This window comes from Lactuca virosa, chromosome 4 (assembly GCF_052849685.1).
Source record: "Lactuca virosa cultivar CGN04683 chromosome 4, Lactuca_virosa_CGN04683_v6, whole genome shotgun sequence".
NCBI lineage: Eukaryota > Viridiplantae > Streptophyta > Magnoliopsida > Asterales > Asteraceae > Lactuca > Lactuca virosa.
The window spans coordinates 501,335,298-501,352,178 of record NC_136429.1 but is presented as its reverse complement, the minus strand read 5'-3'; the positions used below and the strand labels follow the sequence as shown (position 1 = coordinate 501,352,178).

Here is a 16,881-nt window from a genome sequence, read left to right as displayed (position 1 = left end):
TGGAGTCTCCTATTTTCATACGACCAGACAATCTTTTGGGTAAGTTTCCTTTCTTTTCTTATTTTGTTCAGAGCCTTGGACAGAGCCCTTGTTATCTTTGAAGATTATAATGAGGGGTTCATATATGAGGATTTTATTGATTCGTGCATCCTTTCTCAAAGTAAAAAGGGAATTAGTAACTTTGCAAATATTAAAATTGAGTCTTTTCATTTAGGAGGGAAGTTTTCTGCACAAACAATTTTCAAGTCTTATGATGTAAAGTTAAAACTTGATTTCATATCGCCATCTTAGATGTGCTTTTATTTTCTCCAAATCAAATCAAATTTGTTGAAGATTAAGTGTTGCGTCATTGGGCCTATTCTTTTGAGTCCATTTTGTATAACCAAGTTGGGCATGTCCACTCGTATTTACTGCTAGGGTTAGTATATAAGGTGCATGCATGCTACGTATTTTAGTTAACTTGGAGAATTGTCTTTGTAACCCTACTTGGCGCCTCTACAGAAGCAATTTATCATCGAGTTCTTCTGAGGCGTGTTTATTAATCAGCACCTGTTTGATCATATCGTGTTCTTATTTTGTCTGCTTTAATCTATTCGATCATAAAAGATTTATTCCTATCAATTGGTGACTCCGGATACGATTGCAATTATTGTCATGGTAAAAACCATCTTGCAAAGGAGTGCATGTTGCGAAGGAAGAACGAGAAGAATGAAGTAGAGGATGAGGAGGCTTATCACATACGAAAGCTGGAAGAGATTAGAAAGAAGAAATCTAATGATAATTATATGCCTGCTTTTGTTGTATAGGAAAACTTGGCTCAAGGTGAGTTCGGAGGACTGGAAGTCTGATTGACAGACTCGGAGGATGAAGAGGTACGCAAGCCTACACATGGAAGGGCGTTCATTGCGAAAGAACAGAATTCACAGTACTCAGGAAGATGCTTGATGGTAACTGAAGGAGGATCGCAGGAGAATGCAAGTGGGAGTGGAAGGAACGAAGATAGCTGTTTCACGGCAAGGCCTATTTCAGAACAGATCAACGAATGCGAACAGCTGATCAATAAGGTAAATTCCATTCTTGAATCACTTAATATTCCTATATCTAGATATGAAACAGAACTTAAATATCTAAAATTCACCTTTTCAAATATAAGCGATAGTTTAAAGCGAACCCGGCTGTCAAACTCTAACCTAACCGATCAATTGAGCAGGGCAACATCCAAGAGTAAGGAGAGGTGTATATGGATCCATAAGGTTGAGTCAGATTTGTCTAAGTCAAGGGACGAATCTATTTATTTACAGAGAGATAATTTAATGCTTTTAAAACAACGAAACATTTTTTGTTTAATTGCAAAAAGGCTTTACTTTAATATTACTCAACTGCACCTTGATTGTGAAATTGGTAAGAAAACCCATAAAATGATTTTGCCATTTCTAGAATTAAAGGAAGACGAAATAGACGCAGACTGTTACAATTGCGAATCTATTGTTTCGTCTGAAGAAACTTCTAATGCATACAAAGTCAGACTTGAACGTATAGAAAGTTACATTAAGTCCAAGGACCACAAAAATATGTTGAAACAACTTTTGGATGAAAATGATAAAAAGTAGATCAAAACTGATACTGTGCAAAAATTTGATTCATTGAATGCCAATTTGAGTTCAGAAAATAAATTAAATGTTGAAAGCACTTCTAAATTCGATGAGGATAGTGATATGAGTGACATTTCTATAGAGGATGTGGTTGACTGCTCAGCGTTTGTTAAAATTGAATCTCAACCTGCGAAAGCTCTTATTTCTGAAAATTTTGTTGAGTTCGCAAGAGTTGTTCAAAACAAACCTGAAATTTTGAAAGTAAAAGCAACTGTTTTTCCAAAAGTTCAAACAACGCCCAATCAAGTTTTCAAAGTCAATGGAATAACCGAAAATCAAACCGTCGAGCTGAAGACCATTGTCGAGGAAGACAACAAAGACGGATGTGATGAACACTTCTGGTCAGTTCTAATGCTGACGAAACCGTTGGTTTATCTGAAAGAACCTCTTGGAAAGTCAAAGGGAGATACATGGCTGAACCCTTAAATAATCGCTCAGCATTTGCAAAAGGTAGCCCAAGTGGTACCAAGGAGGTTCGCAGCGAACCTAACCCGGTGAAGAGCGAACCTGAAGTGAGAAAAGCGATTCCAAAGGTGAACATTCACAAGTCATCAAAGCAACTTGCTGATCAAAAACGACAAAGGAATGACAGGTATAGAAGAAATCTCAATGAAAGGAAACAATTTTGGCAATCCCAAAATTCAGATTATGTTCGCAACGAAAGGAGAATGAACCACAAAGCGAAAGCTCATTCGCATGTGAACACCAATCAGTGTTCGCATTGTTGTTCTCATAGTCCAAGGGACTCTCAGCAAAAAGGGACTCCAAAACCCTTCTTCTCAAAGCAACAAAAGGAGATACCAAAGCCTTATCACTCTCAATCCACGAAGTTTGCGACTCATAATGTCAAAGGCAAGGAAAAGCTTTCTTCGGAGCCAAAAACTCCAACTAAGAAACCAAATGCTAACCCTAAGGAAGCTGAAAAGGAGCCCGTCAAGAATCAAGCTGATAACAAGAATAAAACTTCTTATTCTAAAGAATCTAACTCAAAAGTTAACAAAATCAAAGTTTTCACCATCAAACGAAAAGATGAAACCACTCTTATAAAACGAACATATATGGTTGATCTTGATATTACTTTTCCTAGTTTTGTGAAAGGCTCACAAGGACCCAAGAAACTTTGGGTTCCTAAATCTGCTTAAATTTTGCAGGTTATTAGTGACGAACAGTTCGACACTGAATGGTACATCGACAGTGGCTGTTCACGTCACATGACAGGACGAAAGGAGGAACTGCGAGAGTTCAGGGCTCTCAAGGATGGCGGCAACGGAAAGTACGGTAATAATTCTTTTGGAAAAATAAAAGGCTACGACATGATAACGAATGGGTAATTCTCTATTCGTAAAATGGCTTATGTTGAAGGCTTGCAGCACAACCTAATCAGTGTCTCGCAGTTAGTGGTAGGAACTGGATTGAAAGTGTCATTTGATGACGAAGGATCAGAAATCGTTGAAAAGAAATCCAAGATTGTTCTTCTGAAATCACAACGAAAAGGTGAAATGTATCCACTGAATCTAAACCTGATACGAGGAAATCTTGTCATTTTCCTGCTTACAAAAGCTCACTCAGACGAAAGCTGGTTATGGCATAGGCATCTTTCGCACTTAAACTTCAAAGACATCAACAAGCTCGTTCTTGGTGATCATGTGCGAGGACTTCCTCTATTGAAATTCGACAAGGATCATTTGTGTGCAGCCTGTGAGATGGGAAAGCAAAGTAGAAAAAGTCATCCTACTATTGTGAACACAAAAGTCATAGAACCTTTGGAACTTCTACACATCGACCTTTGCGGGCCTTCAGCTATTGAAAGCGTTGGTGGTAGTAAGTATATTCTAGTAATTGTAGATGATTTTTCACATTTCACTTGGGTGTTCTTTCTTAAGCAGAAATCTGAAGCAACGCCAATGCTCAAGGACTTTATCAAGCAAATCGAGCTTCAACTGCGAAAGCTGGTTTGCAACGTTCGCAGCGACAACGGGCTAGAATTCAAAAAAACAAGCGTTTGAAGAATTTCTTGCTGAAAAGGGAGTCACACACAACTTTTCTGGTCCCTACACTCCACAACATAATGGCGTAGTTGAAAGACGAAACCATTCCTTATGTAAAGCTACACGAACCATGCTAACGTTCGCATGTCTGCCACTCTACTTCTGGGCTGATGCGATAGTTACCGCTTGCTTTACCCAAAATCGATCCATCCTGAACAAACGATTCTCAATAACTCCTTATGAAATCTTAAATAATCGCAAACCTAACGCTAAGTTTTTCCACGTTTTTGGTTCCAGGTGCTTCATCTTCAATTCCAAAGAACAACGGAACAAGTTTGATGTGAAAGCTGATGAAGGTATATTCTTGGGATATTCACTAACATCCAAGGCAAATAGGGTTCTCAACAAACACTCAAAGAAGATAGAAGAGACCTACTGTGTCACATTTGATGACAATTATCTAAAGCGAATTCAGTCGAACGAAAGTCAGATCAAGGAAATCTTTCCTAAACCTTGTCCAACAGTAATTCCTATGTCCAACCTTTATGAAGAGTTCATGTTACTCTTTGATGAACCTGAGAAAGCTATCACATCTGAAGCTAAGGCAGTGGACAATACAGTCGACGAACTTAAGAAGATTATCGATGATGTTGTGAAAGACATACCTCAACAGCCGTCCACTGCGAAAGAACCTCAAGACAATCGTACTACTTTCCAGGGGAAGAATTCTGGGTCTAACACACAATTCCAGGGGGAGGATGCTACACCTCTAACCGCAAATGCTTCTTTGCAGGGGGTGGGTTTCGCATCACCTATTTCTACTGTGCCTCCTTCTGATGGTGATTGTTCCCCACCAACTATGACCCACGAACCTCCATTCGCAGGAGATGATTCAATTCCTGAGGTCAACGAGTTCGCATCATTCGAGGGGGAGAATAAAGAAGCGAATGATGACTCGGACACTCAATCAGTTCTATTTTAATTCGAGGAAGTAAACATTGAGCTAAATCCATCCTTAGATCCAAATTATCCTCCCATGACCAAATGGACAAGAGATCACCCAAAAGCTAAAGTTATTGGTGAATCCTCTGTAGGTGTTCTTACCTGTTCTCAACTGAAAGCGAAGTAAACTGCATTATTCTCCAAAGTTGAATTTTGTATGTTTAATTCGTTCGTGTCCCAGATTGAACCCAAAACAATCAGCACTGCTCTCGATCATTATGACTAGGTGCAAGCGATGCAAGATGAACTCAACGAGTTTGAACGAAACAAAGTTTGGAGACTGATTCCAACTCCCCCAGATGCATCGGTTGTTGGTTTAAAATGGGTGTTTCGGAATAAAATGGATAAAGAAAGGAATGTGATCAGGAACAAAGCTAGGCCAGTTGTCAAAGGTTACTGCCAGGAAGAAGGAATTGACTACAAAGAGACATTCGCACCCGTTGCAACGTTGGAATCCGTTCGCATCTTCTTGGCATATGCAGCACACCAAAATTTTGAAGTTTTTCAAATGGATATGAAGTGTGCATTCTTTAATGACGAACTAGAAGAGACCGTCTATGTGGAGCAACCACCTGGTTTTGTAAACGAAAAATATCCTAACCACTGTTATATTCTTGACAAAGCAGTTTATGGTCTGAAGCAAGCTCCAAGACCCTGGTATGAAACACTAACTCGTTTTCTTAAAATGTCCAAATTTAAGCAAGGTTCGGTTGACCCAACCTTCTTTCGCAAGAAAGAGGGTGACCACTTGATGATCGTATAAATTTATGTTGATGACATCATCTTCGGATCTACTAATCCCAACCTAACAGCTGAGTTCCGAAAGTTGATGGAAACTAAGTTTGAGATGAGCTCAATGGGTCCAATTAACTTTTTTCTTGGATTAAACATTAGACAGGGACTGGAAGGAATTTTCATCAATCAGGAGGCTTACACGAAGACTCTACTTGCTAAGTTTGGAATGTTGGGAGACTCAAAGGCAAAAGTTCCAATGGCATTCGGAACAAAACTGACTCCTTCGCTGGATAAACCAGCTGCTGATATGACCCTTTATCGTCAGATGATAGGTTCACTCATGTATCTAACAGATAGTAGACCAGATATTATGTTTTCAGTTTGTTACTGTGCTAGGTTCCAAGCCAACCCACGCGAACCTCATATGGTGGCTGTCAAGAATATCTTCTGGTATCTAAAACGAACGTCATCTCTTGGAATATGGTATGCTGCGAATTCAGGTTTCTTCGTACACGCATTTTCAGATGTTGACTTAGGCGGTTGCGGTTTGGATAGAAAAAGCACAACTAGTGGATGCCAATTTCTTGATGGCAAGCTGGTGAGTTGGCAATCAAAGAAACAAACATGCGTTTCATTGTCAACAGCTGAGGCTGAATACATAGCTGCAGCTTCGTGCACATCTCAAGTCGTTTGGATTCAAAGCCAACTTCGCGATTATGGTTTAAGTATGAAAAGAATTCCTCTCTATTGTGACTCTGAAAGTGCCATTCGCATTTGTCACAACCCATTGCAACACTCAAAGACGAAACACATAGCACTGAGGTATCACTTTATCAAGGATCATGTGGAAGATGGCAATGCCGAGATTCATTTCGTAAAATCCGCTGATCAATTGGCTGACATATTTACCAAGGCCCTACCTGAAGCAACATTTAATAGAATCCTTCAAGGGCTAGAAATGATGGAAGTTGATTCTGTACCAAAACCATTTTCGCACTCATAAAATCTTCACTGCGAATCGGTGCGAACGTTCGCAGGCTTTCGCAGTCAACTGTTCATTCACAGTCTGTTTTATGGATGCGAATCAATGCGAACGTTCACAATAGTTCGCAACTCTATTCATCTGTGGTTTGGTATTTCATATATCCTTTTGTACATTTTGTATATACTTGCTTATCTTTATTTTCAATTTGTATATTTTATTTCTTTTTACTCAATTTATTTTTTTTTATTTATTTTATTTCATTTTCAGAAAATTTCCAAAAACCAAAAATAATTTATTTGTTTTATTTTATTGTTTTTCAGAAAAATCAAAATCACAAAAATAATTTTAATTTGTGTCTATTTTTATTTCTTTACTTTTTACAAAATATCAAAAATTCCAAAAATATAGATTCACACCAAGATCATAGACGAAGATGTCCGCAACATTTATCAACTTGTGTGATGGGGCAGGTATAAATCTCGTTACTTATGTATTAGCTAAGTGTCCCTAGAAGCATGCTGCTGCATGTTGACCTAAGACTCAACGACTTAACTGCCAAGCCTTAATGAGTTGATACCACCAATCAATTCTTCCAAATCAGGCTACGAATTCACATCAGTCATGAGCTACCTTACTCTTCTCACTTTGAGTTAAGAGTTGTCTGCTTGGTCACTTTCGCATTGCAGAGGTACTTTCACTTTCTTGTAACCACCTACTCTCTTCTCCATCACTTTCGCATCCATTAATGTAACCCTTGAGACTCTCAGAAATTACCACTGAGGTTTATGGTTACACAAGCATTTGTGTTAATGATCTTAGTTTCGTTCTACCACGAACTGAGTGAAACCCAAAATTCAATACCTTATATGAATTGACGGTAAACAATACAACGTTCTAGCATTTTCACCCAAGAATTAACGAAAGTCCATGTTCGTGGTCAGCACCAAGAAATCTCTTTTCTTTTGTGAGATCCTAATGAAATGTTCTCGTCCCAAGACATTTCTTCCAATGGATCTAGTTTATTTTTTTTGGAGATTTCAATATTTTTCCAAGTCACTCAAATATGTTCCAAACCTACTCGTTCAACTGACTACACTGGGCACACGAGTACCTTCTCCAACTTTCACACTTATGTCAAGTTCGTAGTTTGGATGACGGATGAACCACCTTAATAAGCCTTATTAAAAGATGTGTTTCAATGTTTCTCATCAAACATTTGATCTTATTCAACAGGAAACCACACAGACACTTCTTAGTCTCTCTTGATTATGAAGGAAGAGATCTTTGCCTAGGATCCATAGATTTATGTCTCTAGTTAGACATCACAACATCCCACAGATAAACTTTGTTTTATTTCTTTTTCTTTTACACTCTTGCACGAAGATCTTAATGATTTTCCAAAAGTCTAGTTCGTGGTTACTAATAACTTTCAGGTTCGCAATTGTATTCAATGTGCTTTCTTTACTGCGAAAGGAGATGAGCTGACGCGACATGTTTTAAAAGATAAGAATTCAAACGGGCGCGTGATAAGTTGAACGGACAGCTACATATACACCGCGTGACGCATGCTTCTGACTCATCACAGCTGTCAAGTCGCGCTTTTACATGCGACGGTTCAGTTTTCAAGACACTCTCTCTCCGGATTTCCCTCACCAAATCAAATCGTATATAAGGGTTTTGACGGTTCCATATCTCATTACCATTTTCAAACTCTCTATACGATTTCCTGCGATCACAAAGCTCTCCACTGTTCATCATCTTCTTCAAGCTTCATCAATGGCGGCTTCATCAGAAAATCTTTCTGTTCAAGACCAAACTGCTCATTCATCCCTTCTGGCAATTAAGCAACATCAAAATCTTATTATCGAACTTGATCCCGTTCGATATAATCCCTTTCTTCTACCTCTGATTGAATGCTTGAAATACTCACTACAAGAAAAACAGCCTTTTACGACGCGCAATGCGTGTCATAAAACGCTCAGACGACGCGCAAATGTGTGTCAAGGAAGGCCCTGTCATAACGAGAGACGACACGCTTTTGCGCGTCGTCTATTTACGACGCGCATTTATGACACGCATATACGACGCACAGTTATGACATACAATGCGTATCAATGAAGGCCCTGTCATAAAGGAAGACGACACGCATTTGCGTGTCGTAACCTTATGACGCCCGTGTTTATGACACGCCATGCGTATCAAGGATGCCCCTGTCATAAAGGAAGATGACACGCATTTTTGCGTGTCGTAATTTTAAATTTTTTAAAAATTATATATTTTTAATAGATTTACTAATTTTCAAATTAAATAACACATTAAAAGTCTTATAATACAAAATAAAATACCATAAACAATAAAGATAATTGATTGCACTAATATGTCAAATACAAATAATCATTCCAATAGTAAGTAAATGTAACACATTGCTAATATTGCATAATATTTATTATAGAAAACAAAAAATGTACAACATTAAAAGAAACCCATGACTAAATTCTCCTTTGACAATTTCCTTTCTAAGAGAATAACCTGAATGCAGGAACTTTGAGAGGCTGCAAGGCATGGAAGGAGGTTGCTAGAGCTGTCAGAACCTGCACAGGGCAAATCGGTAACTTAACATGCAATACAATACAAGATGATATGATAGAGAAAAGAGAAAAGTGAATACCCACCTGAAAGTTTGCACCTTCAAAAACCGGATCAAGGGTACTAAGGTCAAGCAGCCAATCAATGAATAACTTGAAATACGTTCTGGGGTTGAATGATGTTTTCTTCTCCTAAACATCCTTTTGAATGAATCTCACAGTCACTGCTAACACCTGTTGCAAAAAATGTCAAATAATCTACTGTCCAACATATACAACTAATCACAAGTCTTGATTGTAATTCGCGATTCTAACCTTTGATAGAAGAGACAACTTGCTTACTCCATGGAAAAGCATACTTGTCTTGAATGTCTACATCTGGCATAAGGACAGTGTTAACAAAACAATATAACATTATATACCATAAGTACCCTCAAGTAATCAATCTCTTATAATGTTACTAAAATACCCTCAAGTAATCAATCTCTTACAAAGTTACTAAGAGACTTAGATACTCAGTTGGTATGTAATATGGCACTAAGAAGCCCAATAATTGTTTGTGTTTTTCCTGTTCCTGGTGGATCCTACATGGACAAAAGGTAAGAATTAACATTTTCAAAGTACAATGCCTCAATAAGGAAATCAATGGTAAAAGGCAAATCTGAATAAGAACAAACTTTATACCTATATATAAAGGAAGTATTGTAATACACAATAACAGCAACAAATACCAACTAACCCTTTGCTTACCTTTTCTTATGGCCACCTCCAGCATTTCGTTTTGTTTCAATTGCAGTGCTAGATGTGTATGACCTTGGCCTATATACATATATACTAGGAAGTATTGTAATACACTGATACTGATATGCATGTATGTGTGTGTGAGAGAGAGAGAGATAGGATCATACTTTTTCAATTATAGTCTAGGCTTTTACATTTTGTTAGGTAGAATTGAGGGTTTCTTTCAGTCAAACTTCATTCTTTGGTGATTTGTCAAGTATCTAATATGTGGGGCCTTTAGATTGATTCACATATCCCCAACTCTTATCTCAATTACCAAGCCCCTAAAAAGGAAACAATTTGCACCGATTAACAATCCAAAAAAATCATTTTGATGTAAAAAAATACTCAATTTTAAGTTATGAAGCAAAACAGACCAAAAAAAAAAATCCATCATCAAATTGATTCCTTTATATTACCATTTCAAGAAGATACTTTATGCATTGATCAGCTTCATTTATATTACTCACAAAGGGAGCAACTCATCAGATAAAAAAATCCTTTCAAGAAACATATGCAATACATAGAGACATACACAGAAAGATCAATCTTTCCAATTCCAATTCTTTCTCCAAAAAAAATAACTTTTGTACCTTTTCCAGCACCTAAAGCGCCTTTCGCAGCACCTAAAGCGACTTTAATTTGTAGGTTCCATGAGAGAGGTTGAAAGTAAGAACTTCCTGTTATAATAAACAGATCATAAGATTCATTAATGATGGAGAATTTCCCAATTTGGATCAAAAATGGTGAAAACTTACTTCTGAAAAGATGATTTTCCAAGCTCCCTCTAGACATGAACTCGTATACCAACATGCTGTGATCATCTTCTAAACAGTAACTGATTAATTTCACAAGATGTTGATGGTTTAACATCCCTAAATAATTAATTTTTCCTGCAACATGATCAAAAAAAATAAATTATGAGTTGTAATTCATTGAGTTAAATATAGAAGATTCGAGAATGAATTTGTCTTATGCATAAGAACATACGAGCCATTCTTGAAGACCTTGAAGATCTCTTGATTTAATCTCTTAACAGCAATGACAGTTCTAGTTCCAGGTTTGTCGGTTGTAAGTGATTGTTCATCGATCCATCCTTTGAAAACCGACTCGGATCTACCTTCTCCAAGAACACTATCGAGTCGGAAATTTCTTGTAGCCAATTATACACAACAAAACTTCATAAAACAATAGTAACTAGTAGAATTCTTTCTGATATGATGACTTGGAGTTGGAGATAAAATTTCTTCCTTTTGAATTTCATCAAGTAATGGTTCCTCATTCTGTCCACCTGGTTTTCCTTTAATCTAAACAAATTTTAAAAGCAATATCAGAAACGGATTAAAATTTTTAACTACAAATATCTCGATAGCTTTGACTTACAAGCTTCGCATGAGCTTGTTTCTTTTGGGCTTCTCTTGCTTTCATATCTGCATCTGGTGCTATATAATCCAATAAATCTGATACACTGACCCAATAAAAAAACATCAGTATCCTGGAATGAACTATTCCATTCCTTTCCTGATTCCAATAGCCTATGCTTACCTTAGATGGCCTTTGCTGGATATAGAGGCATCAGGCTTTGGGGTACCATTGTGTGCAGCTTCTTGCTGTTCAAGGGCTTTGGACTCAAAGTATTCAAGCCACGCTGCTGCATCCTACAATATCTTAATACATACACTTAGTAAAACTAAAATTCTTAATGTGAAAATCATAAAATAAAAATAATAATAAAAAAAATTGTGTAAGGTACCTGAGTACGAAGATCTTCAGGTCCAAGTTTAGCCTGTAGAATCTGTAAAGTGGTTTGCTCATGTTGAACACTCAAGGAATAGGCTTCCATCAAGGTAAGAGCAATTGCCATAGCATGGTAGCTAGCAGCAGTCTGACACAAGTGTTAGATACAAAATGACAAAATATAATCTTCAATACATATATATATATATATATATATATATATATATATATATATATATATATATATATATATATATATATATATAAAAGTAAAAGTGAGAGAAAGATTACTTACTTGTATGTGATCGGCTCCAAGGAGTCTTTTATTACACTTGAGAGCCTCATGAAGATACCTAAGAGCAACATGAACATTTCCTAAACCTTCTTCCATCATTTCTACATTAATGTAAGTAGCAGCAGTATTCGGGTGAGATGGCCCACATGTTAGATGCAATAGATACAACGCCTGATTCACATACCTACAAACAAACACAAACATAAGCCAAATACATTCTTCTCATTTTTTTCTATGATAAGTTTTTATTGTTTTTAAGAAAGAAAAAAAAAACATACTTGAGAGCCAACTCAGTGTGTTGGAGCCTGTAGTAAAAAACAGCCAAGTCCCCATAACTCTTCATTGTATCTGGATGATCGAGCCCAAGTTCCCTCTCGTTTATATCCAAAGCTTTTTGTTGGTAGATAGTAGCCTAATAGATAGGGGAAAATTTCGTGTATACCCTTGTGAAACAACAAAATATCGTATTTATCCAACTTAAAACCTAAATGTCCTTCTTGACTTTTAAAATATCATATTTGTCCAAATTTATTTTTTGAATATTTCTTAAAATCTTTTTATCACTTAATCAATTTAACCTAAAAATAAATGGCTAATTGACCAACTTGCCCTTTGATCTTAAACCCTTTTCCTGATTACGTAATGGAAGCTACGACTATGATCTGCACCAACTGAAACCATAAACACACGACGCATGCTGGAAAAAAAGCTTCATTCAATGTCGCCTTCAACAGCATTTGTACAACAAAGAAGCGGGAAGATGGGAATTAAAGCCGGATCAAGTAATTGAACGTGAACATAGACTGATATTGTCAATTTTGATAATCGATCAAACAATTCTGATTCATAACATTTTGATTGGAAATTTCATATTATCAAATTTTGATTGAAAGTTCTGATTTTTGATTACTCGCCTAGTACTTAAGTTGAACGATGTTTTTCATCTTAAATTACAACCTATGCGTACTCTGTTACTGATTCTAAAGTAAATGATCAAGAAATTGATCCTCTCGATTGAAGTGGTTAAGGAAGGAATTTACGCTGTGTATGTGGAAAAAGTTTCAAACATGAAAACCCATCTTGATAAGAGTAAAATCAAAGGCCACCAGCAATTTGTCGGTAGTTAATCGATGTGGTTAAGGAACGACTTATAGAAAAATTGGGAAGTCGGTTGTTGGTGTCACCTTTATTCCTCCTTCCGATAAATACCTAGTGGTTGATCAATTGGTTTCTTGATGCTGAACAAAGGGAAAAGGCGTAGTTTGAAGCCTGCATGAATTCGGTGATACAGTACTTGATTTCCAAGGTTAGTGGTAACTTAGTCATGTGAAAATGGTTTTAATATTCAAGGACAATATGGTCAATTAATATTTTTATTTTAAATATAATACTTATAAAACAAAATATTTGATTATAAATTATTAAAAAATATTTAAAAATAAGATTTTGGGTAAATATGATATTTTAAATGTTAAGAAGGGCAAATATGATATTTAGGTTTTCAGCTGGGCAAATACGATATTTTGTTGTTTAACAAGGGTATATACGAATAGGTAGATAGATAGTAGTCAAATGACAAATAGTAACAACCTTCCTTAGTTGACTTATTCTTGTATTCACAAAAAGTCAACACAAGAAAAATGCTCATGTACCTGATTAAAATCACCAGTATGATAAAAGCACCACAGCCAAAAGACTATATGCACCAGCTGTCATTCGATGATAAGGACCACATACAGATACAAGTTTAGACAGTGCATGTACATAGTAATAATGTTAGACCTTATTTGACTTATTATTGTATAAATGAAAAGTCAACACAAAAGATTTAGTTACCTTTGTTCCAAAGTTGACAGCATCTTCAAGTTTGCCTTTATCCAAAGATGTTTTAGATGACTCCAAAAGTGTACGCCCATCAGCAGATGAACATGCAACATGTTTATAAACAGGAACCATGCTTACAATATCAGACTTCTTGAAAGGGTAAGCTGAATCCATATCATAGTCTCTGGGAACAAGCTCGAGTCCAACTTTATGAGAAAGCCCTCGAAGAATGGCAAATTTACGAAGAGTGCCACCATAGTCACTTTTCTCTTCACATGCATATCTCTTTGAAAGAAATGATTCAACCCAATTCCACTTTAAATTTTCTAAGTCACTTGTGTCAGGTGTTCCTAGTAATACATTTAAGCAGGATGCTATTGATGAAGCTAAATTAGTTACATCATCAACTGCTGATATAACTGCTTGCAATATGTGTTTGTAAGCTCAAACTATCATTTCATGGATACATAGTGATTGCACATGAGGAAGCTTGTCTGCAAGTTCAACCTGATAAAAGAAAGCAAAAGACAGATTACTATACAAGATGTCAGGGGTAAAATTGGTATTGGAAAAAAGAAGAAATGAACTTTAGACTCTTACCAGTCGCCCTAAAGAGCACATACGCAAACCCCTTGTGTGCATGAAATCTGTCAGTGTCCTTCCATCAACAGGTGAAAGTTCAAGAGAGCCAAAATCAGCCACCAACTTAGGAAGGGCAGTTTCGTCATAGAATTTATGCGCCATGTCAACCAACTCATCAGGTGACTGTTAACATAAACCAAAATACCGAATCAAATACAAATCAAGAAACCAATATTACCCTTCAATATCAGATTATGCTCAACCTTGGGGTGAAGACCAGTGGCTGATTCTTTAAGACGCAAATAAGCTGCTTCCGGAAGGAACTTTCGCCACATCATCTCCTATTCTTCATCCAACTTTACTGTCTCTTTGTTATCTGATTTATTAACCGTGTCAACCTCCTCTGTTTTTCCGTTTTTATCCTCGGATTTTTTCTTGATTCCTTTCAACAATCCCTTTCCTAAACCCTTCACATCCGGTTCCACCTTAGCTTCTTCAACTCTCTTGGAATCATATTTCTCCTGATATGATGACTTGGAGTTGGAGTTGGAGATAAAATTTCTTCCTTTTGAATTTCATCGAGTAACGGCTCCTCACTCTGTCCTCCTGGTTTTCCTTTAATCTGAACAAATTTTAAAAGCAATATCAGACATACATATTAAAAGTTTTAATTACAAATATCTTGGTAACATTGACTTACAAGCTTTGCACGAGCTTGTTTCTTTTGGGCTTCTATTGCTTTCATATCTGCATCTGGTGCTATATAATCCAACAAATCTAATACACTGACCCAAGGTATGAGAAAGAACACAAACCTCAGGGAGGCAGCCTTCGTAATAAAGAGTAAAAAGTGCAGGAAATATCTTCTTTTTTGCAAGATCACCTGAGGCTCCAACAACTGTTATACTGAGTAGACTTGTCTTTATCAAAATCAAAGCTTCCAATGTCTTTGACCTCTTCTAGGGGTGGTACGGATAATATCCCATCTTTCAATATCTTAACAAGATCATCACTTTCAACAGGGGATGTTTTCATGTTTGTAGCACCTAAAAAGAAAGGGTATATAAGAGTTTTAGAATTAGAAGCAAAACAATACACTAACAAAGCATAGTATATTTGATAATTACCATCAGGATCACCAATCCCTGCCATTTGAAGTCATCTGAGTTTGCCAAATCTGAATTTGCAGGTGTAATGGCTAAGATTATACAACGTGGCTGCTTAATGTAGGAGAGTATCATTTCACGGAACACAGTAGAGAAGGGACCTGGACATGATGATAAGAAAAACTTAATCAAAACTATGAGTAAATTAACCTAATCACTGCAGATTACCTAAAAAATCACGAACCCTAGAAGTTTCTCTAGATTAATTTGGGGAAGTTGCATAGAAACTGAAACATACATAAGCCCTAGAAATCTATTAACACGTAAAGTACCTGACTGATGCCATCGTTGTCAAAAAGAAACTCCCGGAAGAGCTCGGCGATGCCCAATCATTGCGGTCCAAAGAAGCAGGATCTGCAATACGTGTTTTGCAACTAAAATATGAGAAAATCACAAGCTACAGAGAGGTATTCAGAAGTCGATAGAAAGATGGACGAGGGTATATAGAAATCGGATGTATCCAGAATTCAGAAATTAAGAGAGAAACAGAATAAATGATTCTTGAGAGTTACTGGCTTATTGCTTTGCCTTGTCTCCATCTTGATTCTTTCTTGAGAGTCCAGTTTTGACGCTTCGTAATTTCAATTCTCGCGCCATTGCCAAATCGATTGAAGTTCTGCCTCGAACCTTGCAGTTGCCGTGAGGGAATAAAAGCCCTAGTTGTTGGATGTGAGATTGAAGAATAAAAGCGTACGTGAGGGAAGTGTTTTTGAAACTCTCGATGAAAATCACGATTATATATATGTAAGTGGGAAATAAAAGCCCTAGTTGTCGGTCGCCATTTTATGATCTTCAGGAATGAAGGCGAGTTTTTAAGAAAAAAATTATAGAACGATTATATGAGTTGTGGAGGTGTATAGCAGAGATGGTATCGTGATTAGGGTTTGCATAGAGAAGGGAAGAAGAGAACGAAGGGATCGATCTTGAAGCGGGGCAAAGAAACGCGCGTTTTGAGTAAAAATCATAAGGCAACATTCAGAGAGGACGCACATTTTAGATAAAGTGTCCTCCGTGTTTTTAGTTTTTTTACATTTGACACTAATTTAAGGGCAGGCAATAATGCGTGACCTAAATCCTTAAATTTTTTGAAGAGATGACACTTTTTTAATGTCACTCTCTTTTGCGTAACATAAATCAATGAGCGTCGTGGTTTGCGCGTCGTAAAAGGGTCTTTTTCTTGTAGTGACTCCCCTCTCACCATTGCTTTGTCTCAAGTTGAGAATGTTCCACTATCAATTCTCTCCAAAGCTTACACAACAGCCAACTATGTCAAGGAGGAACAGAGGATTTACTTCGACATCCATAATAACACAACTTTGATCTCCAAAGCCCGTTTCTACAATCTGTTAGGGCTTCCTCATTCTGACAACATGATCAACCCAGAAACCATCTCCAATGCTGCTATCTTGGAAATGTTTTATCAAATGGGGTATAAGGAAACTCTCACTGCTGTTTCCAAGTTCAAGAAACCCAATCTTCCACCCACATGGAATGCCTTATTCACCATCTTGTTCAAATCATTTTCTAAAAGAGTCACTGGGAATGACTGT

General features: G+C 36.9%; 2 protein-coding genes and 1 long non-coding RNA gene across 3 annotated transcripts; all 3 read right to left on the bottom strand.

Moving 5' to 3' along the window:
* Positions 1-9,874: 9,874 nt before the first annotated feature.
* LOC145169419 (uncharacterized) lies at positions 9,875-10,591 on the bottom strand. The gene is made up of 3 exons (XR_013742476.1): positions 10,486-10,591; positions 10,321-10,407; positions 9,875-10,011 (listed from the first exon to the last, which is right to left on the bottom strand). It is a non-coding gene; the product is annotated as an uncharacterized LOC145169419 (long non-coding RNA).
* Positions 10,592-10,725: 134 nt separating this feature from the next.
* On the bottom strand, positions 10,726-13,517 carry LOC145169415 (clustered mitochondria protein homolog). Its single transcript, XM_079087973.1, has 7 exons — positions 13,412-13,517; positions 12,038-12,171; positions 11,760-11,943; positions 11,481-11,612; positions 11,273-11,385; positions 11,111-11,195; positions 10,726-11,034 (listed from the first exon to the last, which is right to left on the bottom strand). The coding sequence occupies exons 2-7, from the start codon at positions 12,100-12,102 to the stop codon at positions 10,891-10,893; spliced, it is 723 nt and encodes a 240-aa protein (XP_078944099.1). The 5' UTR covers positions 12,103-12,171; positions 13,412-13,517; the 3' UTR covers positions 10,726-10,890.
* A 192-nt stretch (positions 13,518-13,709) lies between these two features.
* LOC145169418 (protein REDUCED CHLOROPLAST COVERAGE 2-like) lies at positions 13,710-15,035 on the bottom strand. Its single transcript, XM_079087974.1, has 4 exons — positions 14,866-15,035; positions 14,429-14,787; positions 14,184-14,348; positions 13,710-14,090 (listed from the first exon to the last, which is right to left on the bottom strand). Exons 2-4 carry the CDS (start codon positions 14,501-14,503, stop codon positions 14,028-14,030), a joined length of 303 nt encoding a protein of 100 aa, XP_078944100.1. The 5' UTR covers positions 14,504-14,787; positions 14,866-15,035; the 3' UTR covers positions 13,710-14,027.
* Positions 15,036-16,881: the final 1,846 nt, after the last annotated feature.

Excerpts from the sequence above, each read along its gene's own strand:
- LOC145169418 (XM_079087974.1), bottom strand. The coding sequence starts at position 14,503 with ATGATGTGGCGAAAGTTCCTTCCGGAAGCAGCTTATTTGCGTCTTAAA. Across the intron at positions 14,349-14,428 it reads CCACTGGTCTTCACCCCAAG|TCACCTGATGAGTTGGTTGA; the intron begins GTTGAGCATAAT and ends TTATGTTAACAG. Across the intron at positions 14,091-14,183 it reads TGTGCTCTTTAGGGCGACTG|GTTGAACTTGCAGACAAGCT; the intron begins GTAAGAGTCTAA and ends TTCTTTTATCAG.
- LOC145169415 (XM_079087973.1), bottom strand. The coding sequence starts at position 12,102 with ATGAAGAGTTATGGGGACTTGGCTGTTTTTTACTACAGGCTCCAACAC. Across the intron at positions 11,944-12,037 it reads CACACTGAGTTGGCTCTCAA|GTATGTGAATCAGGCGTTGT; the intron begins GTATGTTTTTTT and ends GTTTGTTTGTAG. Across the intron at positions 11,613-11,759 it reads TTGGAGCCGATCACATACAA|ACTGCTGCTAGCTACCATGC; the intron begins GTAAGTAATCTT and ends CACTTGTGTCAG.